This window comes from Pogoniulus pusillus, chromosome 11, assembly GCF_015220805.1.
Source record: "Pogoniulus pusillus isolate bPogPus1 chromosome 11, bPogPus1.pri, whole genome shotgun sequence".
NCBI classification, from domain to species: domain Eukaryota; kingdom Metazoa; phylum Chordata; class Aves; order Piciformes; family Lybiidae; genus Pogoniulus; species Pogoniulus pusillus.
In genome coordinates this window covers 13889280-13913775 of record NC_087274.1, presented here as the reverse complement: position 1 = coordinate 13913775, position 24496 = coordinate 13889280, and the positions used below count along the sequence as shown (strand labels likewise).

General features: G+C 46.1%; 1 protein-coding gene across 1 annotated transcript in view; it reads left to right on the top strand.

Moving 5' to 3' along the window:
• LOC135179383 (myosin-1B-like) overlaps positions 1–24125 on the top strand; it is a 33619-nt gene extending 9494 nt beyond the window's left edge. The window contains exons 15-39 of the mRNA XM_064151131.1: positions 17–90; positions 447–534; positions 1768–1885; positions 3614–3737; positions 4600–4736; positions 5931–6186; positions 7906–8148; positions 8993–9169; positions 9792–9937; positions 10024–10114; positions 11028–11417; positions 11503–11629; positions 12032–12150; positions 12889–13085; positions 14557–14740; positions 15616–15781; positions 16542–16666; positions 18569–18877; positions 18964–19167; positions 19252–19377; positions 20293–20463; positions 21959–22063; positions 22144–22239; positions 22681–22815; positions 23931–24125. Of these exons, the coding sequence (XP_064007201.1) occupies positions 17–90; positions 447–534; positions 1768–1885; positions 3614–3737; positions 4600–4736; positions 5931–6186; positions 7906–8148; positions 8993–9169; positions 9792–9937; positions 10024–10114; positions 11028–11417; positions 11503–11629; positions 12032–12150; positions 12889–13085; positions 14557–14740; positions 15616–15781; positions 16542–16666; positions 18569–18877; positions 18964–19167; positions 19252–19377; positions 20293–20463; positions 21959–22063; positions 22144–22239; positions 22681–22815; positions 23931–23945 (3923 nt within the window). The 3' untranslated portion in view covers positions 23946–24125. The remainder of the gene's footprint in view (positions 1–16; positions 91–446; positions 535–1767; positions 1886–3613; positions 3738–4599; positions 4737–5930; positions 6187–7905; positions 8149–8992; positions 9170–9791; positions 9938–10023; positions 10115–11027; positions 11418–11502; positions 11630–12031; positions 12151–12888; positions 13086–14556; positions 14741–15615; positions 15782–16541; positions 16667–18568; positions 18878–18963; positions 19168–19251; positions 19378–20292; positions 20464–21958; positions 22064–22143; positions 22240–22680; positions 22816–23930) is intronic.
• Positions 24126–24496: the final 371 nt, after the last annotated feature.

Below are 24496 nucleotides of genomic sequence, written 5' to 3'. Positions count from 1 at the left end.
GTCTGCTTCTTCCAAGGTGATAGTGGTGCTGGCAAGAAGGGTGCTAAGAAGAAGGGGGGCTCCTTCCAGACGGTTTCTGCTGTGTTCAGGGTATGTGACTTCCCTTTTAAATGAGGCATGCTCCAGAGGGCAGGAATACCTCCCCAGTGAAGGAAGGCTGAGAGGATCGGGGTGGTTCAGCCTGGAGAAGAGGAGGCTCCACAGAGACCTTTTAGAGGCCTCTGAGTGTCTAAAGGGAGCATATCAGAAAAATGGAGAGAGACTTTTTACCAAGGACTGTAGTGACAGGACAAAGAGCAATGGTTTAAAGTGGTGTTGGACTCAAAGATCCTCAAAGGCCTGTTCCAGTCTAAAACATTCTGTGATTCTGTAACTCCTTGACATTTGAGTAAGAATGCAAAAGCTTTGTAGCTCAGAGCTCAAACCCTTGCTGTGTTCTGCCACAGGAAAATCTGAACAAGTTGATGACTAACCTGAGAAGTACTCATCCTCACTTTGTGCGCTGCCTGATTCCTAACGAGACCAAGACTCCTGGTATGCTCATCCTTGTACTCTGAAGACTTGGGATTGATGGGAATTGCCCTGCTTAGCCTTCACATCAACCTCTTCCCTCTGTCTGTGAAGTTCTTTTGGGGGTTGGCCTGTGGGACAATACCCAAGCAAACCTTCTTGTATTGAGTCCAGAGGAGGCCATGAATATGTGCAGAGGGCTGGAGCAGTTCTGCCATGAGGACAGGCTACAAGAGTTGGGGCTCTTCAGCCTGGAGAAGGCTTTGAGAAGACCTTGCAGTGGCCCCCCCAGTATCTGAAGGGGGCCTACAGGAGGGCTGGGGAGGGACTATTTACAAGGTCTTGTAATGACAGGATGAGGAGTAGTGAGTTTAGACTGGATGTCAGGAAGAAGTTCTTCACAGTGATGGTGGTGAGACACTGGCACAGGTTGCCCAGAGAGGTTGTGGATGCTCCCTCCTTGGAGGTGTTCAAGGCCAGATTGGATGAGGCCTTGAGACCTGTTCTAGTGGGAGGTGTCCCTGCCTATGGCAGAGAGTTGGAACTGGATGATCTTTGAGATTGCTTCCAACCTAAACCATTCTATGATTCTGTTCTATGATTCTATGACTGTAAAGTTTTGAGTGTTACATAGTCCACAACACTTACTCATCTTTGCCTGGTGTGTGTACAGAGCTGATTATAATATCCAACAGATATTTTAGGAGGAGGAAGACAATTCTTCCAATTTTAATCAGCTGTCCTCTACAGGTAGTCTGAGAGCTTTAAGCAACCTGCTTATCCACTCCTGTGTTGGAATATACCTAGCTAACAAATTAATCAAGTTTGAGTTTAGTCAATACTTGCATGGCAGGTCCAAGGCAAAATGTTACCTAACATGAAGAGCTGATATCCTAGATGCCAAGACACTCTACACTGTGCCAGCTCTACCTACATCCAGAGGTGGTGCTGATGCTGGCTAAGCTTTTTCAGCTGGTCTCCTAAAGCACCCTCCTGCTGGTTTTGATCAGTATAGCCTCATGTCCTTTGCCCATTGGCAATTCACAAGCACTGCTATTTGTAGGAAAGCTCATCTCACAGAAGTAGCTCTCTGCAGCCTGTGTGTATCAAAAGCTTGCTCTGCCTTCACTTGCTCTATCTTTAGGCAAGTTGAGTTTTATCAAAAAAAAAAAGGGGAGAGGAGGTCATTCTGGAATGCTAATACATATGGAGAGTTTGGAAGAAGAGGAGAGTGATGGTAGATGTGTTTTGTCTAAGGTGAAATGGACCATTACTTGGTGATGCACCAGCTGCGCTGCAATGGGGTTCTGGAGGGCATTCGAATCTGCAGGAAGGGGTTTCCAAGCAGGATCCTTTATGCAGACTTCAAGCAACGGTAGGTCTTTAGTTATCACTAAAGATAAGGCCTCAGCAAACCTACACCTCAGGTGACAAGCCTGGTGACTTTATGGAGTGGCACCTTTTGAATAAGACAAGATCAGTGGCATTTGAGGGAACCAAGTCATTAACCCCATCTTAGGTCACTCCAGTCTCTCCTTCCTTGATCAGGCCAGAGATTTCCTGAGTCATCACAATTAACATAGTTCCTAAACTGAGGTTAATGCCTAATGATGTAGAGAGATGCAAAGTGCTTGTAGAGTAATGAATTAAGTGGCATTACAGATTGCTCTGTGAATTCCCCAGAGCAAAGATACAAAACCATACACCTCTGTGCAGATTGCTTGCAGTGCCCTGCTGGAGCATTCAAAAATCCAAACCTTTGCTGCTGCTGTGTCACTGGACCACCTCCTGTGCCTTTTTGTCCTCATCTTTAAGACTGAGACAGTTAAAGTTGTTTATGAGAGTTCAGTTTCTATAACACGCTGAATGAAACTGGCTGCTGTTACCATTAAATGTAACAGTAGCATCGTCTGTGCTAAACTGATGTGAACAAGACTCAAAACCGCTCTGAAACAGCCTGAAAAATAGGTATTCAGTAAGGCATTAGCTGGTCTCAACTGTCAGATCACAATTTGATGTGATAGGTGAATTTGAGACAGGTAATTTGAGACAGAGCAAAGGGGAATGGCCTCAAGCTGAGGCTGGGTAGGTTTAGATTGGATATTAGGAAAAAGTTTTTCATGGAGAGAGTGGTCAGGCATTGGAATGAGCTGCACAGGGAGGTGCTGGAGTCACCCACCCTGGATATTTTAATGGTCATTTGGATGTGGTGCTTTGGAAAATGGTTTAAGGTGAATCTCATAGAGTAGGTTTCTAGGTTAGACTTGGTGATCCTGAGAGGCTTTTCCAACCTGGATGTTTCTGTCTGATTCTGTAAATCCATGAAGGAATCTGTCCATAATGGCCACGGTCCAAAACCACAAAGCGCTTTGTGGTTCAAAGGAAATGTGCTGAAGTTTAGAAAGAACTCCACTGGAAGGCTTAAACTGAGAATAAACTCACTGCACCATTACCAGCTGTTGCTTTTACAAACTCTCTTTCACGGTAAACTTGAGAATAAGATGTGCTGCAGTGTGCTGTTGTGCATCCTCATGGATGTATCTGAAGAAACCCCCTTAGAAGGATTAGGTGATCCTGTCCATGGCACAGGATTACTGCAATCATTAAGTGACCTTGCAAAATACTCAGACTGCTGTTAGCATTTACAGAATAATACCATGACATTTTCAGTCCAGACTTGAGGATTCAGCAGTGCAACTTGTAGAGACTGTGAGCCATGCAAGATCTGCTTTCCCTTTGGAATATACCTTACTGTTATTTTTTTAGTAGTTTTAATTCATCTTCAACTTTAATTTGAGCAGCATTCCTCTGGTCAGTGAAACAAGATGAGAGGAAGTTGACGTGTTCTCACCACCTTCTTCTTAATTCCTGGACCTGCAGACACTCTAAAGCATGCACATTAAGTTTGTATGTAATAACATGCTGTGTTGTTACACAGCCAACAGATTCCTCTGAAGAGTAACTGTGTCCCCTTGTCATCACCTTCTGCATGGCCAAGACTCTCCAGATTTCAGATAGCACATTCAGCTGTCTTCAGATAATTCAGCTTCCATATAGCTTGTGATATACTCTTTTCCTCACTCTGCAACCTCTCTTACCACAGGTACAAGATTCTGAATGCCTCAGCCATTCCAGAAGGCCAGTTCATTGACAGCAAAAAGGCTTCAGAAAAGCTTCTTTCCTCCATTGATGTTGACCACAACCAGTACAAATTTGGCCACACTAAGGTAAAGCCTTTGTGGGAAAGTGGGTAGAAATAACGGCATATATATATATATATATATATAAATATATATATATATATATATTTCTTACATATGAAACCTGCTTCACAATGATCAGAAACAAAGCACACCACCAGCAAGGAGGAGTACAGAAAACTTGTCCATTTCTGGGGTGCATGTGAGAGGAAGCATCATCAGCCCTGGCAACACCACTACACAAATGACCCAGCCTGGCTGCAGCTACAATTTAGTGCTGCCCCTTCCTCCTGCCAGTCAAACTCATTTATACCAGTATGTGTTATACAAGGCTCAGACAGGTTTGGACAGTTCAGTCAGATTTCTCAGGGGATTCAGGCACACACAGAGGTTTCATTTTCATAGCCAGAGACTCTCACTCTCTGGTCAGCACAGCCAAGGCAGCACTGTCTCTGGAGAAAAACCCAGTCACCTCCAGCACTGAGAAGACTTTATCATGCGTGATTCTCATGCCATCTCGGAGTCAGTTCACAGAGCAAACCTTGAGCCCAACACAGAAGGGTAAGCCACAGTGAAGAGACAGAGCAGCATATGGTACAAAGGGCAAAGTTAAGCCTTTCTTTTAAAAGCTGTTAATGAGCAGGAGCTTCCACAACCTGCGCAGGAGCAGGTATCAGACACCGCAGTGATGTGATTCGATCAGATGCAGAGCACCTTGTCATGAATCAGAGGAGCACTGAGCATATGGACACTGAGACAGATTTTCTCTAGCTGTTAAACCTTCCCCCTGCAGGCATTTTTCCCATGCTGCCTCATAATACCCTGCGGCAGCTGCCAATTTTTGTGCATCTGCCTAAGCCTCAAACGATTTGACCCTCTTATGTTCTAGGTGTTCTTCAAGGCAGGCCTCCTGGGACTTCTAGAAGAGATGAGAGACGAGAAGCTTGTGAGCCTCATCACTCACACACAAGCTATGTGCAGAGGGTTCCTCATGAGAAAAGAATTTAAAAAGATGAATGCCAGAAGGTAATACAGGAAAATCCTAACAGGACCAAAGTCCTGCAGGGCAGCAGATTGACTCAGGCAAGAAACTGTCCTCAGGAAAGACCCACAGAAAACCATGGGGAAACAGAGCCTGCATGGACTAATAGTTTCCTTCTTCCAGCCTTCCACATTCTGGCAATTTAGCAACCATGATATTCAGGATGTAACACTAAACTTTTTCTTCAGGAGTGCTCTTACCATTTTCAGCCTTCGTAGAACCCCATGACAGAGGCAGCCAACTAAACAAGTGCTAAGGTTGCTCTGCTTCGAGCTTGCTGCCTGATCCTTTCATTGGATCACACTGGTTTTGAAAGGAACAGCACTCAACCACTCTGCTCTTCTTCTCTTGAATTGCCTTTCATGGCTCTATCATCTTAAGTGAACAATTCTAGCTGGTACAGAGGAGGTACTCCATAGAACCACAGACTCATTTAGCTAGGGAAAGACCTTTAAGATCATACTTTTGACCACCCCAGACAGCATTCCCCTTTCAGCTCTTTCGCTTTGAGATGGAATGAACCGTGGAGAATTTAGAGTGGAGGAGTGGCAGCAGTGGGTGAGCCAAGCAAACTTTCTCAAGGGTTGTTGACAAGTGAAAGCTTTAGGGGAGCCAGGAATGCATAAATCTCTGGGATGCTTTGGCAACTGCCTGCTTTTATTTGTGATACTCTGTGGTATATGTTTAGTTCAGGGGCTTCCTCAGCCAGGGACAGTTTCTGAAAACTTGATAACTCTTACTGCAAGGAATTGTCTAATCTCCCCTTGAACTGTGGGCACTAAGAACATTCTTTTGCATACCATAAAACACCATCACAAGACTTCATTTTTCATTTCAGTTTCAGTCTTAATAATTTCTAATGAGATATTTGGGTTGCCCAGGGAGGTTGTGGATGCTTCCTCCCTGGAGGTGTTCGAGGCCAGGTGAGATGAGGCCTTGAGCAACCTGTCCTAGGGGGAAGTGTCCCTGCCTATGGTGAGGGGTTGGAATTAGGTGATCTTTGAGGTCCCTTCCAACCTAAACCATTCTATGATTTGCTAGTTAGAGTAACCCAAAAAGCATCCAACTGCTGTTTCCAGAGTGGACAGTAAATTTGAGAAAAAGGCTGTTGCTGTGTGGCCAATGAGCAGAGTGTTTCCTGCCCCAGCCTCATAAACCTTGCTCTGATGTGCTTTCAGAGAATCCATCTATATCATTCAATACAATGTCAGAGCATTCATGAACGTGAAGCACTGGCCCTGGATGAAGCTCTATTTCAAGATGAAGCCCTTGCTGAAGAGCGCAGAATCTGAGAAGGAGATAGCCAACATGAAGGAGGAGTTTGAGAAAACCAAGGAGGAGCTTGCAAAGTCTGAGGCTAAAAGGAAAGAGCTGGAGGAGAAAATGGTGACCCTGTTGCAGGAGAAAAATGATCTGCAGCTCCAGGTTCAAACTGTGAGTGACCTCCATTTCAGATTCTAATCGCTTCCCCTCATTCTGCTGCTCTTTCCCTTGTCCTTCATAAACAGACATGTAACCAGGCCAGACTCTCCACTGATCTTGTCATTTACACCTAAGCAGGGTACAAAGCACACATGAAACATTGCCACTTCTGACTGGGCTGCCGTGTTGATTTCCTACTCCACTATTAAGCAATCACAATGAAAGGAAGAAGGTTCCTGTGCTCCTGCCAGGGCTGCCTGAGCAGGCTGTTCCCACATCTGCTGACCCTGAGAGCGTGGAGCTGGGGCAGGAGAGCTTTTCTTATAGAGAAGGGGTTTTACCATGCTTTTCTCCAGAATACTGCTGAGCAGAATGAGCACAAGACAGAACTTCTGTCAGGGTCTTATAAGTAGTAAGATACTACATGGCTAAAGGTAGTCTAGTGCAAGCGGACCCAGCCCTGTTTCCATATGCTTTTGAACAAACAGGGTTTGACAAGAGTCTTGGATTGTTTCAAGCACCAAGGCTGTTAGCTATGCCTGCTGAAGACCAGATTCATTACCTTCTTCAGAACTTGAGCTTAACCTCACCCAGGTTTCTGAATTTCTTTGTACCCTTCTTGATAGTTAATGCTCTGTTCTCCAGAACCCACTCAGTTTACAAGCATTTGAGGCTTCACTTTAACCTCTTTGTGGATGGTAAGCAAAAAAAACAAAGAAGCCCAGATTTAATTAGGTTAGCATGCCTTTCAAAGCACTCAGATTTAAGATTTTAGAACATAAAATAACTTCTGAGGTATGAACATTGCCCTTAAGTATTTTATCTGGCTGTTAGTCAGCTCCCAGTTTCTCACTGTGACAGCTCTAGGAGAGTTCTTCCTCTCTTCTCAGTAAGTCTTATTTTCCTGGGGGAATTTCCACCAACCCTACTTGAAAGGTTCCTCAAGCACCACCTTCTCCAAGTTTGTCCTTAGGAGATGCAAACTCACTAGCTATGATTTTCAATATGCTTATGGTCAATCAGTATCTGAAAGAGAACTAAACACACCAGTACTGCTTTGATGGCTTCCAGCCATAACTCTTCTGAGAGGCAATAGTTATCTTTCCTGGTATTCTGGTTAGAAGAACTCAGAGTAGCTATAATTTAGATTTTTTTTTTTCTTTTGAACATGTGTCAAAATCTTAGCTATGGCAAAAGTTGCAGATTGCAATTTAGTCTGAGCTTGACCCTGTCTTGGCTGAGAATGGTGGGAGCAAAGTTAGTCTCTTGTGAAGAGAGTGGGAGAAGTTTGAGAGGAGACAGCCTGACCTGTGTCATTAAATTGGAGGAGCTTATTAAAGATGGAACCTCCCAAAACTCTATCAAAGATGGCTTTGAAATGCTGTATGTTTTACAAATCCAGACTGCAGATCCAGGAAATCCAGTTTGCTACCCACCTGTTTATCTCACTAATTCCATGCACACTGTTCATTATGACTGCACCCAGCGAGTCTACTGCTGGGTATTGCAGTCAGCTGAAAGGAAGTATCCCTGCCATAGGATTATGGTCCACTTTCCTAGCCACCCCTGAGCAGAACAGCTTTCTCATGATCACGTTGTGTGCATTAGTTCTGATCTGTGTGGGAAATTCTGCCCTGACTTGTGTAACCAGGTTCCTGGAGGTGGTGTTTGAATAACACGCATTGCCTGCTGTCATTCTGGTGATAATGTGCTTTCAATCTCTTCTGACAGGAGAGTGAAAGTCTAGCTGATGCTGAGGAGAGATGTGAAGGACTCATCAAAAGTAAAATCCAGCTGGAAGCAAAGATTAAAGAACTAAGTGAAAGAATGGAAGATGAAGAGGAGATGAATGCTGAACTGACAGCAAAGAAGAGGAAGCTTGAAGATGAGTGCTCTGAGCTGAAGAAAGATATTGATGACCTTGAGCTAACTCTGGCCAAAGTGGAAAAGGAGAAGCATGCAACAGAGAATAAGGTGACAGACATTCTTCCCCTGACAGTTTTCAGTTTTGTGGAAAGTTGAGGTGATTTCTAAGTGCTCTGAGTGGAAATGGTATGTGCCCAAGGCATAGGAGAGAGGATTGCCACTCAACCATGTCTGACAAGATGGTTTGGGTTAAAATTTTAACTTTCCTGTAGGAAAACTACATTTTCTGCAAACAGTTTAAGAAGAGCTAAGAGGCTGTTAAGGTGCTTCATAGAGATACTTGGCTATTTGCAGTCCTAAGGAAGCAGTGTAATTCTGTCTCTGTGGATAAGGAGGACCAGTACTTGGAGCACTATAACAAGGGGCAATAGTTTCATACTAGAGTAGCCTAGATTTAGGTTGGACATTAGGAAAAAGTTCTTTACTGTGAGGGTGGTGGAACACTGGAATGGGTTGCCAAGGGAGGTGGTGGTCACCTCATCCCTGGAGACATTCAAGGTCAGGCTTGATGGGGTTGTCAGCAAACTGATCTAGTTGGGGATGTCACTGCTACTGAAGGGGCATTGGACTAGATGACTTCTAGAGGTCCCTTCCAACCTGACACTCTGCATGACTTAATGTTCCACTACAGAATTCAGCTGGGTAGGGGTGGCAGTTAGTAGGAAACAAACAAACATAAAACCACAAACAAACAAAACCCAAAGCCTACATCAAGAGTACCTACCAGAGAAGTGTAGCTGTTAGACACAACAGTTGTTGCTGCCTTCATCATACAGAGTGTCTGTGGAGAGCATTTTGGCTTCATCCATGCAAGGTTTTGCAAGGGTGCACTCACTATGTGCTCAGGCTGTCATTTCTCCCTCTCAGAGTACAGATGCTGCCTGTCTTGCAGGTTAAGAATCTCACTGAGGAGATGGCAGCTCTGGATGAAAACATTTCTAAACTCACTAAGGAGAAAAAGGCCCTCCAGGAAGCCCACCAGCAGACACTGGATGACCTGCAAGTCGAGGAAGACAAAGTCAGCACACTGACCAAAACCAAGACCAAATTGGAGCAGCAAGTAGATGATGTAAGAAAGAAGTTTTGGGTTCTGTAAGCAAATCCATCCAATTCTATGCATTAGAAGAGACCAGAAATCTGTAGTTAGAGTATAAGCAACACCTAAAGCTAACAAACCATTGCCAGTGGACAGGGAATTGCAGAATCTAGCACATTGTTCAACTTTCCCTGTGTTCAGCACTGGGCATTTCAGCACCGCAGAGTCCTGTGCCCCTCTTTAACCGATTAGCAGGTGAAGTAAATCATTGCAGAGCTCTCTGAGGTCCTCTACTCTGCAGGGTGAATGGATCTTACTGGAAATGCTCCAGGAAGTTATGCACACAGGAAATTTGCCAATATCTTGTAGTCTGTATGGTAGGAGCTGCTACCACTGGAACATTTTATTTTCTGTATGTTTCAGAAGCTTGCATTTCAGCTGTGCATGGCCAAGCTGTGGGCAGTTGGCACTGGCAAACAAATCAGAATGGCACTTACAGGCTTGCAGTGAGAATGTAACACATCTGGAAATGAGCAGATACAGGATCTGATTGTTTTCTCTATTCATAGATTTCCAATATGAGACAATTCTAAAATAAGAATAGTTACTTTCAAAGCCTGACTATGTCTTTCAGAGTATATTTCATGTGTTTTAGCTTGAAGGAACTCTGGAACAAGAGAAGAAACTGCGAATGGACCTTGAGAGAGCAAAGAGAAAACTGGAGGGAGACCTGAAAATGACCCAGGATTCCATCATGGATCTGGAAAATGATAAGCAACAGATGGATGAGCGGCTGAAAAAGTATTGCACTGACTCATTATGCTCTGAATTCTAACATTCTGATTTTAGCTTGACCCTGTTGAATTTGCATTCTTGTTATTTAACAGGAAGGATTTTGAAATTAGCCAATTGCAAACTAAAATTGAAGATGAGCAGGCTCAGAGTTCTCAGCTGCAAAAGAAAATTAAGGAGCTCCAGGTAAAGTCTAAGAGTTGTGGATATTTTTCAGTAGCTAAGCAGAAGTTCCTCAGAATTAATTTGTATTTATTCTTACACTGTGGCACAAAAATCTTCTCCTACACACAAGCAAAATGATTAACATGGCCTCTGGGTGATGTTCCCAGGGCAGTTTTAGAGGAACTCTGGCCTCTAATCTCACCTAACTCTGTAAGATAATTCTTGAGTGAAGCTTGCAGCAGGCTGTGACAATGGATTCGGTACTCAGCTGTAATAGTAGCAAAGCCACTGAGCATTACTTTCTGGAACAACAGAAGGTAACATAGCCTGGCATGACCAGCACAGGTCACCTTTTAAATGCAAAGCCAGGAAGACAGTTCTGTTCAGTGCTATTAGCCCACAGATGCTCATCTCAAGGTTCTTTCCATCTTGGTTGCAGATGGAGAGAGGACACTGGTTTGGCTTGGCCTGACCCTTGAGGCATTTGTAACCCAATTCACATTCTGTTACATTTTCCAGTGACACATCTCCTGCTTCTTCATAGAAGTGCAATACTGGATCCTTCATAACTCAACAAATCCATTCTGAGCTATAACATAAAGTGAAATAGCAGATTCAAGGTCAGGCTTGATGGGGTTCTGAGCAACCTGATCTTCTTGGGGATGTCTCTGCTTACTGCAGAGGGGGCTGGACTAGATGAGCTCTAGAGGTCCCTTCCAGCCAGTCCACTGATTCTATGATTCTGTGGTCTTACATTCATTGTTGTTCCAAACCTCAACATTGCATGTCCTGGCACACAATTCAGTCCAACTTCTAGTGAGGCTAGACTCTATATGATGATATAAATGGATGTGAGTATTTTCACTTTAATATTTAATGGTAATTTCAAATCTGTCTACTCAGAAGTCCTCATTTAAGCAATTAACCTTTATAGGCTCGAATAGAGGAACTGGAGGAGGAAATTGAGGCCGAGCGAGCAATCCGTGCAAAGACGGAAAAGCAGCGAGCTGACCTCTCGCGGGAGCTGGAGGAGATCAGTGAGCGCCTGGAAGAGGCAGGAGGGGCAACAGCAGCTCAGATTGAGATGAACAAGAAGCGAGAGGCAGAGTTCCAGAAGATGCGTCGTGACCTGGAAGAGGCCACGCTGCAGCACGAGGCCACGGCTGCTGCCCTGCGCAAGAAGCACGCGGACAGCACCGCTGAGCTTGGGGAGCAGATCGACAACCTGCAGAGAGTGAAGCAGAAGCTGGAGAAGGAGAAGAGTGAGCTCAAGATGGAGATCGACGACCTGGCCAGCAACATGGAGTCTGTCTCCAAAGCCAAGGTTGTTGCACGGGAACAAGCATTCCCTGTCACCGCCGCTGTGTCTCTGCACTGAGGTGAAGGTTCTGCTTTCTGTCTCCTAACAGAGCAATCTGGAGAAGATGTGCCGGGCTCTCGAAGACCAGTTCAGTGAAGTCAGAACCAAAGACGATGAGCATATGAGGCTGATCAATGATCTGAACACACAGAAAACACGCCTGCAGACTGAGAACGGTGTGTCCCTAGAGGGAATGTGACTGTCTTGTGCTCAGTGCTTGAATACCTTGCCCGAATGCCAGTGTGTTTTGTCATCTGCTCACCACTGGGTGTTCTGAGCAAAGCTCAGGCAGAATTTCCTCCTTGGTGGCAGTATTAGAAACTGCAACAAGGAGACAGAGCCACATCCAAAGCAGCACTGTCAGTGACAATGAGTATGTGAGTTTGTGATCAGTTCATCCACTTCCCTTTGATTCCCACACATTTCTTGGATACTTCTTTCCTGCTGGTAGGAGTGCAGTGGCTACTCTTCCTTCATGCTGCCACATTATATCTTGCAATCACTCTTTATATGGCTCTTCTCATGCTTATTTTTTCCTGTCTTCTACCTCTATCTAAAAGACTGCATTTGCTCACTAGGTGAACTTAGTCGGCAGCTTGAGGAGAAAGAGTCCTTGATTTCTCAGCTGACTCGAGGCAAACATGCTTTCACTCAGCAGACTGAAGAGCTGAAGAGGCAGCTAGAGGAAGAAAATAAGGTGACTTGTTTTGATTTGTGCCAGCCAATCATGAAATAAATCCATGAGCTAAAACAATAGAAGAGATTTCTCCTCAGAGAAAGATGGAGACATCAGAACAGTGGAACTATTGAACTTTGCCTTGGAGTCTTCTCTCAGAGAAGAGACATTAGAAATTAAGAAAGGGTTTAAGTCCTTCTCATCGTGCTTTCTGAAGGTCAAAGCCATGAGAGAAGTGAATGAAAATAACTCTGTGTGCAGAGAAAATCCCTAAGGCAAAGAAAGCAGCAGCAGTCAAAAAACAGGAAGGAGAGCAGGAAAGCAGGTATACCCAGGGCTGGATATGGCAAGAGTCTAAAGTTTCTTCCACCTTCAGATAAACACCAATTTCTACCTGAAAAGCTTACAAGGGAACTTCTTGAGAGATAATTCCTACCTCATCTGGGTTTCTTGTGTCTTTGCCTGAGGCACCTGGTGCAGGTGTGTTTGAGAGGCAGTAACCCAGACAAGATGGACAAGAGTCTGATCTTAGAATCATAGAAGCACATTAGGGGTTGGAAAGGACATGTAGAGATCATTTAGTCCAACCCCCTCCCCTTGTTTAACGAGTGTGAAATGCAGAGTCCCCCTTTGCTCCTTCTGTTACTCCAGCAACTGTTGCTCTTGGGCAGTAAGATGTGGAGTTGTTATCAAAATGTAGTAAAAAAACAGTCACAAAGTGTTTGGGTTCTGACAATTTGCTTCATTTTAACTTCCAAGGCCAAGAACGCCCTGGCCCACGCCTTGCAGTCTGCTCGCCACGACTGTGACCTGCTGCGGGAGCAGTATGAGGAGGAGCAGGAAGCCAAGGGGGAGCTGCAGAGGGCCCTGTCCAAGGCCAACAGCGAAGTGGCCCAGTGGAGAACCAAATACGAGACGGACGCCATTCAGCGCACGGAGGAGCTGGAGGAGGCCAAGTAAGTGAAGGGATGGTCTGGAGCAAGTAGATAAATATTTCAGTATAAATGAAGACAGGCTATGAAAGTTGGAGCTTTGCAGCCTGGAGAAGAGAAGGCTTCAAGGAGACCTTGGAGTGGCCCCCCAGTATCACAGGAGGGCTGGGGAGGGACTATTTACAAGGTCTCTTCCAACCTAGTTGATTCTATGATTCTATGACTTGTAGTAACAGGACGAGGAGGAAGGGTTTAAAGTGACAGAGGGGACAATTAAACTGGATGTTAGGAATAAGTTCTTTCCAGTGAGGGTGGTGAGACACTGGCATGGGTTGCCCAGGGAGGTTGTGGCTGCTCCCTCCCTGGAGGTGTTCAAGGCCAGGTTGGATGAGGTCTGGAGTTACCTGTTCCAGAGGGAGGTGTCCCTGCCTATGGCAGGGGGTTGGAACTGAATGAGCTTTGAGGTTTCTTCTAACCTAAACCATTCTATGATTCTGTGGTAAATGTGAGAAGGTGCCTGTGGCTTGTTTATAGAGTAGACAGATTTAGATATTATTTTACTTTTAAAAGCAGTAAAATGATAAGACTCTTACTGAAGTGCAGAGGAGTACGGGAAAGTGTATTTAAAGATGTACAGGAAGAAAATATATGGAATACACAAATCCTTAGCACCTAATACAGATACAGGATATGTGAGAATTCCCCCAAAACCTTCCCCCCAATCAAGCTAAACCACCAAAACCCCAGTGCTTGTTTTTTTCCCCTTCCCCTTGTCTGCTGGTAGGCCCAAGCTGCAGCCTTGGAGGCCACAGGCAAGTTACTCTTCCAGCAACCCACACAAGACTCCCTCTGGACAGCTGAAAGGAAGGCATAGAAAAGAAAGAGATTTGACTTTGCTGCCCACTTAAAAAGTGATAGCAGAATTATGGGATTGAATAACGAAATTACAATTTCTGGGGACAACCAGGTGCGTCCCCTGGGATGTGATTTTGTCTCTGGTCTTCTTAAGGGACCCTGGGACCCCTCCCAAACTACCACAGAAGGAACTGAAGGAAACCAGGGTGTGCTTGCAGCGGCAATATGCAGAGCAGTGTGCTTTGTTAGTCAAGAAAAGGGGAGTAAAGAAAGGTTTAAAGTAGGAGAAGAAGTAAAGGCTTAAGAGTGTCTACAGAAAGAAGGATTTCAGTGCATGAACTGTGGAGATAAACACAGCAGTCAAAAGGTCACATTCTTTACACTGCCAATACTGAAAATGTGTCTCTGGTTCCTCTCCAAACTGCTATGACCTACCTCTTGGCTAAGTCTTCTCCCAGCCTATGCACCACTCTAGTGTGCCATGTCATCCCAGGCCCCTATGGATGCTCTCCATTCACACTATCACACCCTCCTATGTTGCTGTCTCTCCCCGTCTCTCCCATGCCAGTCTCTTTTCCTATCCATCTTCTGAGAACATCAGGATTTTCCTTCTCTCAGCACTGATTTTCTCATCCTCCAGGAAGAAGCTTGCTCAGCGCCTTCAGGACTCAGAGGAGCAGATTGAAGCTGTCAACTCAAAGTGTGCTTCACTGGAGAAGACAAAGCAGAGGCTGCAGGGCGAAGTGGATGACCTCATGATTGACTTGGAGAGGTCCAACGCAGCTTGTGCAGCATTTGATAAAAAGCAGAAGAATTTTGACAAGGTTCATTCAAAGAGCCTGCCAGAGCTGAACATCATTAGACATTTGATAGGCCAGGCCAAATTCTGAACTGATGATGAATGTTCTGCATTCTCAGTAAGATAACCTGCACTTTACCCAAAGCAGAGCTGTAGTAAGGAGCACATGAGAGAACAGACAGTAGTGACAGTGTCACACTGTGAGTAACCCCAAATGACCATGCCAAACAATAAAGTAGCTTTCTGATAGCTTTAAAAAGCATGAAGTCTTCACAAAGGAGACTGGGAGGATCCATACCTAGTCTTTAATCAAGCAGACTTAGCAAGTGTTCACATGCAAGCTGACAAGCCCTGTCTTTTGTCTGGTGCCAGTCCACTGGCCTCATATTCAGGTTGGGCTGAGCCGACCCCTTCACACATTTCCAGCCTGCACTGTCAAAGAGCCAACATGGTTTGGCCAAGTGATGCTGCACAGCAGCATGCCTTGGCTCAGCCTTGTGTGAGTCACTTGGGTCAATGTGCTAAAAAGGAGGCCCCACTGTGGTGTCCGGCTCAGGAGACAATCAGTAGAACAAGACCTTTCCTGGTGGGCTGTGTGCCAGGCCACTAGCTCCTGAAGTAATGAGAAGGCTGTCACAGCCTCATCCACACTAACCACATTGTGGCCAGGCTGGTAACAAAGCAAACTCCTGCCTGAGAGCTCAGAATGTGCTCTGGTGCTGGCTATGGAGGATAATTTAGGTAGCTTCCAGCAGAACAGCCAAAGTATGTGTCACTGTATGATGAACTGACTGTCAGTAGGCAGAGAACAGTCCAAAGCCCCTCTGCGTTTCTTGCCTTACAAAAAGCAGAGAGAAAAGTGTTGCAGAATAGGTCATTCTTATGCTCCTTCCACCCCAGGTCCTGGCTGAATGGAAGCAGAAGTACCAGGAGAGCCAAGCTGAGCTGGAAGCTGCTCAGAAGGAGTCTCGCTCTCTCAGCACTGAGATCTTCCGGATGAAGAATGCATATGAAGAAATTCTTGACCAGGCTGAGACTGTCAGGAGGGAGAATAAGAACCTTCAGCGTAAGTCCAGATCACCATCCTGCTTCCCTGCTTGTGGGCTACCAGAGCACTGCCTCTCCCCAGGATATTGTTCTTTATGATTTCTCCACACAGCTGAGCTTAGGCAAATTTCTTTCCTATTCAACTGCTCACAGTCACCTGTCAGCACATGCCTCCAGCTCTCTACAGCATCCTGCTTCCTTATGGTGTTCTCCTCCTTCACACCATCGTGAGCCCATCCAGGGATTATTAACATGAGTCATTAGCTGAATGGACAGAAATGATGGTGAAATCAGACACTTTTTTTTTTTTCAGATTGCTTTGGTCACTGTCATTAGAAAAAAAATCTGGAGGGTTGTTGTCTGCCTCCTGATGACTGGAGGGCCATGCAGGTGTGACCCAATGGATTGGCATTTACTAAACAGTTAACTGTACAGAGCAAACACAGCTCGCTTCTTTTTGCTCAACTGAATGATCCCTGGGGAGTAGCTAAGGGTACAGAGAACAGTCAAACAGGACTGTCTCTGGAGGTGGAATTTCTCTACCCGTTAGTCTTTGAGCTCAATCCATTTGGTTCCTCTCACTTTCAAATTGCACACTGAATAGGAGAGGGCAGGTAGTCAGAAATAAAGCTTGCACATGGGGAAAGACCTGTAACTTCTTGGTGCTGTATCACATTGCATTGTTATCTCTTCCACCTCTCCTCTTGCCAAACAGCAATTGCTTGTGCTGTTGACACCATTACCTAAGATGAGCTGAGTGTCTGCTTCCTGTGTTGCAGAGGAAATTTCTGACCTGACTGAACAGATTGCTGAATCTGGGAAAGCTAATCATGGACTGGAGAAAGCAAAGAAACAGATTGAGCAAGAAAAGTGCGACCTTCAAGCGGCATTAGAAGAAGCAGAGGTAAGTGTCCCCAGTAAGGGGCTTGGTTTAGAGAGATCATGACTGGAGACAGTGTGGAGATAATGTGTCCTTGTTTATCCTGATACTGTCACAGCAGTGCAGCATGAGAGCACAAGCAGACCAAATAGCAGAGGGACTGCTCCTCTCCCATACCAATGTGGCATTTCTTGCTGTTCTATCATGCACAATAATCTCAGTCCCAGATGAATCCTGAGCTCATTTTTCACCACCTGTTTGAGTTTGCGCCTCAATCTGTCCTAAGAAAGGTCATTTGTGTTTCAAAACTTGGACAATTCTTTGTTTACTAGTCAAAATACTTAAGGACATTTTCAGAGCAGGTCTAATACATACTTCTGAGTCTTCTCCATGTCCTCTCCTGTTCAGAGAAAGATGAATGTTGAAGAAAACTATGGTTATATTTCTTCAGCTCCTCCACTTCCAGTGAACGGAAGTCAGTAAGACATTCAAAGAGGAGTCAGTAAGACATTCACACAGGAGTCAGTTCACATGACATGGGTTTAGATGAACATGGAGAGGTTGCTGAGAATCAGCTGAGTCTTGGAGATGCCACTAGTATACTGATGTGCTTTTCTGACACTGCATACCAGGTCCCACAGCACCATGATTTCTCAGTCTTCCTCCCTGTCTTTGGCTCTCTAGACCTTTATAAGTAAATCTGACTTTTCTTCTGCAATCTATGACAGATTTTAGATCCTGCAGTTCCCCCTTGTCTGGGTTCTGCCTTTTGTTCCCTGTCTGCCCTCACAGTCTCTCAGAAAAGCTTTTATTACTTCTTTATGACCATATTCGATCATTCACAAAATGTCTTTGAAAGTTTTTCATGGAGTTGCCCATGTCATAACTGGGGCTTAGCTCAAACCCAGAGACATTTAGGTTGGAAAGCATCTCTGGGTGTCTCTTGTTCAAGCTCCTGCTCAAAGCAGGGCTAGCTTCAAAGTTCACAGAATCACAGAACATTATGGATTGCAAGGGACCTCGAAAGATCAGTCCAACCCCCCTGCCAGGGTGGTGTCACAGAGAGTATGTCACACAGGAATGTGTCCAGGCAGGCTTTGAAAGTCTCCAGATAAGGAGACTGCACAACCCCTCTGGGCAAACCATTGCAGTGTTTTGTCACTCTCACAGTGAAAATTTTTTCTTTATGTTCACATAGAACCTTCTATGCTCCAGCTTCCATGCATTGCCCCTTGTCCTATCACTGTGTATCTCTGAGGAGAGTAAATCCATCTGCTCTAGTTTATGTACCTAAATGTCATCAATCTTATCCTGAATTAGTCACCACAGGCTCATAGACACTCCTGTTCTTAAAAGCAATGCAAACATTAACTGTTTAATTTTTGGTATGTGCTTCTTTCTGCCCACTGGTTGTAAAGATCCAAGCCTTAGGCTTTGAATTCCTAGACACCTGAAGCTGGAAGATCAGAGGGGAAAGGCTGTATGGAAGGGGCAATGCCCACAGTCACTGCTGTGGGGCTGAGTGCAGAGCACCTAGGCAGAATTCAGCACAGAGATGCAAGAGAAGGCTTCTGAGTATGGGGCTTGAGTGTCCTCTTGGATATATTCACATATTTTGTTACTGCTGCAGTGTATGTGTAGCCCTCAGTGCCCAGACCTTGTGATACTGGAACCATTTCCCTCAGGAATCTTATTCCTATATTACTGATTAGTATCAGGCTGAGGTACAATGACTCTGCTGTCATCAGGCTGAGGTATAATGACTCTGGGTGTGCAGGAACAGCTTCCGTGGTCACAGGCCCTCCTGACAGGTCCACTGTAAGGCAAACAGATCTTGTTATTGGGTGCAAAGCCTCAACATCCTTCTTGGGCATTTCCCAGCAAGGGACATTGCAGAGACTAATGAGATTATTTCAACCCTCCCAGGGCTCTTTAGAACACGAAGAGGGAAAAATCTTACGTGTTCAGCTGGAACTGAACCAAATGAAGTCAGATATTGATAGAAGGACTGCAGAGAAAGATGAAGAAATTCAACAGCTGAAGAGAAATCACCAGAGGGTATTAGAGTCTATGCAGACCACACTGGATGCTGAAATCAGAAGCAGAAATGATGCTTTGAGGCTCAAAAAGAAGATGGAGGGAGATCTGAATGACATGGAAATCCAGCTGAGCCATGCCAACGGTCAGGTGGCAGAGACACAGAAGCACCTCAAAGCTGTGCAAGGGCAACTCAAGGTAGGGACCCGAGGGGCTGCTGTCCTACAGGTCTTTGTCACTTGCTCTGCTTGCATCTGAATCTCATGGTGCTTTCACCCTCAAAGGATTCCCAGCTCCATTTGGATGATGCTCTGAGAGAGAATGATGACCTGAAGGAGCAGTTGGCTATGGTAGAGCGCAGGAACAATCTGATGACAACAGAGATGGAGGAGATGCGAGCTGCTATGGAGCAGACAGAGCGAGCCAGGAAAGTCTCTGAGCAGGAGCTGACTGATGCCAGTGAGCGAGTGCAGCTCCTCCACTCCCAGGTACTCAGGGTCTGCTTCATCATGGGCATGTGACAGTGGCATGAATTGGGACAGGAATGACCTCGATTGGGTCTGTCTCAACAGAACACAAGCCTCCTCAACACCAAGAAGAGACTGGAAGTGGACATTACTCACTTACAGAATGAAGTGGAAGACAGCATTCAAGAAGCCAGAAATGCGGAGGAGAAAGCAAAGAAAGCCATCACAGATGTGAGTCCTCCTGCTCACCTCTCTTCCATTTTACACTGCTGCAATGGCTTTCACGCTTTAGAAAGGCTGCAGTCGGGTGGAGGAGAACAAATTCCTCAACACAGGAACAGAATAATCCCTCTCGCACGCCACAGAAGACCCCTTCAGGCTAGGTCCTTTACCCCTGTTCGGCTAGCAGTCTGCCTGGAGGAGGCATAGTGTCTCCCCTTCCTCATACCAACATTCAGTTCTGCTTCCAAGATAAATGTAATACACAGGATAGAACAGAAGGTGGCGAAATTGTAATAGGAAAAGGGTAGTCTGAGCCAAGTCCTCTGCACAGCACAGAAAGGCAGAGACTAAAATCATTTCTACTTTTATACAAATGCTAGGCATGTAAGAAATATAAAGATAATAAAATCATTTCATTTAAACAAGGCGACAGTTCCACAGCATCAGAAGAAACAAATCTGTCTAGGAAAGGCACTTGAAAACGAAACAGAAAATGGTTACATCAAGTCCTTGTGCACCTGGGCCTGAAGTGCTGGGTCTAGCTCTGGCTGCCAGCCACCAGCAGTGCTGCAGGTTTCTCTCTGCCCTGTCACACTGGTGCCAGCTCTCCATCCCAGGTCCTAAAGATCTCAGTAGGCTCAACTTTTCATTCTAGTTCAAGATACTGTAGTCTTCAGCAAATTTAAGCACCAAAAGGCGAGATATTGAAAATGGTTTGGGAGCCCAGAGGTGCAGAGTGCTAGCTGGTGACACTTCAAGATGCCCCTGGTTGCCACTGACACTTAAAAAATGAGGCAGTTGCATGCCTTTGTGGATTTGTTCTGTCGGTAACTCTGCCTGTTTTCCAAGGTATTGCTGCCAGGGAAAGCACAGAACTGCCAGGGACAGGGAGTCATATATGTAACATAACTGCACTACATCCAGGCAGCCATGATGGCAGAAGAGCTGAAGAAAGAGCAGGACACCAGTGCCCACCTGGAGAGGATGAAGAGGAATCTGGAACAGACAGTGAAGGACCTGCAGCACCGTCTGGATGAGGCTGAGCAGCTAGCCCTGAAGGGTGGAAAGAAGCAGCTCCAGAAACTGGAGGCCAGGGTATGGTGAAGGCCAGGAAGGGGCTGTGGTCCTAAATGAGCCCTTGGTTGCTGGTACCTCTTAGGAGGGTTGCAACAGAGACAACCCCAAGTATCTCCAGCAGGTTCGAAGAGTTACGCTGAGCAGTCGCATGAAAACAGAGTGGGCAAAAGTGGTGGCACATGAACACCAGGGTAGAGATATGTGGTTACTTTGCTAGGGGAAAGTATTTTGAGATGTACTTACTTGGGGATGAATCTGGAACTGGCAATTATAGCTCAGCCAGGAGATCTCAGTCTCTTCCGTGACAAGCCTCAGAAATTTGCTTGTTCAGTGTGCAACAGAAGCAAAAACTCAAAAGAGGAAGAAGGTTGGGCTTCATTAAGGAAAGTGCTGAGCACCAAGACAGAGAGCTTCACTTGCACTAGATTAAATGTACCATGTGCAGTTCTGCTCTCTGCAGCTCAAGAAGGACTTGACAGTTAGAAAAGTACCCAGGGAATGGCAGCTGAGTAGGTGAAGCCTTATCAGAAGAGACAAACAAGGCCAGGACTCTGTTTTGGGGTGGAGATGGCTGAGGGGAAGGAGATCAGAGTTTGCAGAATCATGACAGCAGTGACCAAGACGGACGCATTCTGGATGATCATTGATCGAATTGCACAACATGACAAGTAAGGGCACACGATGCAGATCAGGACATCTGCACCTGGGGGTCAATTAAAGACAAATAAAAAGTAGAGACTGAGCAGTGAAATCCTGGGACCTCCTGTCAGGGATGGCTGTAGATGCTGAAAAAGAGGTTAGAAACCAGCAGGTATGTAGATGTGCATAAAAGAAGCAGCACAGATTTGCCACTTTCCTTCTCTAATCTAATGGCTGTATAGGGGGAGCAGATAGCAGCCTGGTTCCCATGTTGAATAGTGGCTGCTGCTGCTGCCACACCCAGAGGCAGAGTGCTGCTCTAGATGGACCATTTGCCTGGCCCGTTTACTGTGCTCTTCAGCTGTTCCTGTTCCAAAATACAGAACAGCTGACTGGGGTTAGGTGCTCTTGGTTTCTGAAGGAAATCTCCACGCAGAAATAAAAACATCAGTTTGGCTCGAAGTCAATAAATCATAAGTCATATGCTGCAGAAGAGGTATGGAGCTATGGGACGCCATTAAGGACAAGATCTTTCCCATTTGCCTGGTGAACATTGCTGGAATCCTCCCTTCCCAGTTTTAATTTCTGTCTTCTCTGAAAAAGCGAAGCCTAATTTTGATTATCAGTGTGGCAGTTTTGCACACCCAAGTCCAAACCTACTATAAATAATTATGGATTCATGTGCTATGTCACTACTAGTGCTATGTCACTGCACATGCTGAGCAGCTCTCAGCTAGACTAGCCCCAAGGAGAAGCTGCAGAAAGCTGCCCTGCACTGCCACTTTCTATGCAGCCTTAGTCTGGAGAACTCCGGTTCCCAGGATCCTACAGTGGGACCAGCAGCTTGCTGTCTTCACCATGCACTGTCTTTCAGATTAATGAGCTAGAAAATGAGCTTCATGCCGAGCAGAAACGAGGAATCGAATCACTGAAAGGCGTTCGCAAGTATGAACGCAGGCTGAAGGAGCTCACTTACCAGGTATCTCACATTCTCTGTCTTCTCAACGAGCATCACCTTGACCCATCTCCCAAAGCTGACTTGATTTTCACTTCCCACAGTCTGAAGAGGATAAGAAAAATATTCTCCGGCTGCAGGACCTGGTAGACAAGCTGCAGCTGAAAGTGAAAGCATACAAGAAACAGGCTGAGGAAGCTGTGAGTGGAGGACTCTTTTCAAAACTTTGTGGGTCCTGGGTGGAACTTTCCAAAAGATCTGGCTCCCAAGTTCATTAAAAGAATTGAATGCTTAATTTGATTGGGCAGCTATGTCCACTGCCTCTGAATGCTCCTTACCTCATAAAGACTCAACGCTTACAAGAGAGCAGGCACAGCAGTAATTACCCTGAACTTGAGACATTTTTGGAGCCACATTATCCCATCTGGATCTGAGCAGGACCAATTGATCTGCCCCCACCTGAGTGCTCACATCGTTGGAGTACTAGTAAGAAGGTCAGGAGTGCTGACAATGCAGAGGTGTAGCTGTGAGGCTTAGCAGTAGGTGATGTTAGGGTGGTGCAGCCACAGGGGGTTGGGTTAGCAATAAAAGGGCAAAGTCAGTCTGTGCCCGTGGCACTGATGGCACTGCTTGGCTTGCAGGAAGAACAGGCAAACACTCATCTCTCCCGATGCCGCAAGGCCCAGCACGAGCTGGAGGAGGCTGAGGAACGAGCTGACATTGCCGAGTGCCAGGTTAACAAGCTGCGAGCCAAAAGCCGCGACATCGGAGGACAGGTGAGCTGGGGAGCTGCAGAGAAGCAGCTCCTGTGCAGCAGGTGTCAGAAAGATCTCTGCCCAGAGAGCTAGCAGCCACAGCTGCATTCTTCCCATTCTTGCCCTGGAGTGTCCTTACAAAGGAAAGGCAGAAACTGGTACTAATTCAAAACTGGTGGCTGTTGAAAGTCCAGGTCCTTTAACAAGGCCAAGTGCCAGGTCCTGCACTTGGGCCACAACAATCCCATCAATGCTCCAGGCTTGGGGCAGAGTGGCTAGAAACTGCCCAGCAGAAGAGGACCTGGGGGTGCTGATTGACAGGAGCTGAAGATGAGCCAGCAATGTGCTCAGGTGGCCAAGAAAGCCACCAGCACCCCGGCCTGGATCAGCAATGGTGTGGCAAGCAGGACCAGGGGAGTGATCATGCCCCTGTACTGAGCACTGGTGAGATCACACTTCAAGTCCTGAGTTCAGTTTTGGGCCACTCACTCCAAGAAGGACATTGAGAAGCTGAAGCAGGTCCAGAGAAGGGCAACAAAGCTGGTGAAGGGTCTGGAGAACAGGGCTGGGGAGGAGCAGCTGAGGGAACTGGGGTTGTTCAGCCTGGAGAAAAAGAGGCTGAGGATTGACTTCGTTGTTCTCTACAGCTCCCTGACAGGAGGTTGCAGCGAGGTGGGGGTTGGGCTCTTCTCCCTAGTATTAGGTGACAGAACAAGCCAAAATTGCCTGAAATTGTGCCAGGGGATGTTTGAGTTGGAGATTAGGAAAAAATTCTTTGAAGTGAGTGGTCAGGGATTGGAACAGACTGCCCAGGGAAGTGGTGGAGTCTCCATTCATGGAGATGATCAAGAAACGTGTGGACATGGCAGCTGGGGACATGGTTTAGTGGCCACGATGGTGTTGGGCTGATGCTTGGACTCAGTGGTCTTTGAGGGGTTTTACAACTCAAACAATTCTATGATTCTATAGTTCTGTGATTGACTTAAGAATCCAGGCCTTGCAGCAGACCTGGGAGATATTGGTCCTTCACCAGTAACGTGGCACAACATTTGCAACAGCCACTGACCTGAGGTGACCCCACAAATAGCTCAATTCCTCCAGTAGCCTCTCTGTGATCTTCCTTTTTTAATATGCAGAAATCAGAGGAATGAAGTCTCCCAGAGCTGCGGCAGCTGTCCTTACAACAGGCGCTTCTGTGCATCCAAGAGAGATACTCATCACTTACTTCAAGTAACTAGGGGTGTGTGTGTGTAACTGATCTTTGACCTGGTTGTGTTTATCCAATGCTGAGTAGAAGCTGTGAGACATTAAAATAAACCTGGGTGACAATCTGGTGGCTCTGAAGGCTCTCGGTTAGTTAGGGGTGAGGGACAGGGAGTGTCTCTGAGTGTCCTCCATGGTGGGCATGTGGCCATGTGGTAGATCTGCTCCATGCAGTGTGTGGGAAGGTGGATCTGCTCCATGCAGTGTGTTTGGGAAGGTGGATCTGCTCCATGCAGTGTTTGGGAAGGTGGATCTGCTCCATACGCTGTGTTTGGGAAGGTGGATCTGCTCCATGCGCTGTCTTTGGGAAGGTGGATCTGCTCCATGCAGTGTGTGGGAAGCTGTGGGTCTGTTCCGCGCAGTGTCAGGAGCAGCCGCGGCCGGAGCTCCCCGCGGATAGCTGCCGCTGAACTCTTGCTGCGGGAGGGTCGGCAGAGGG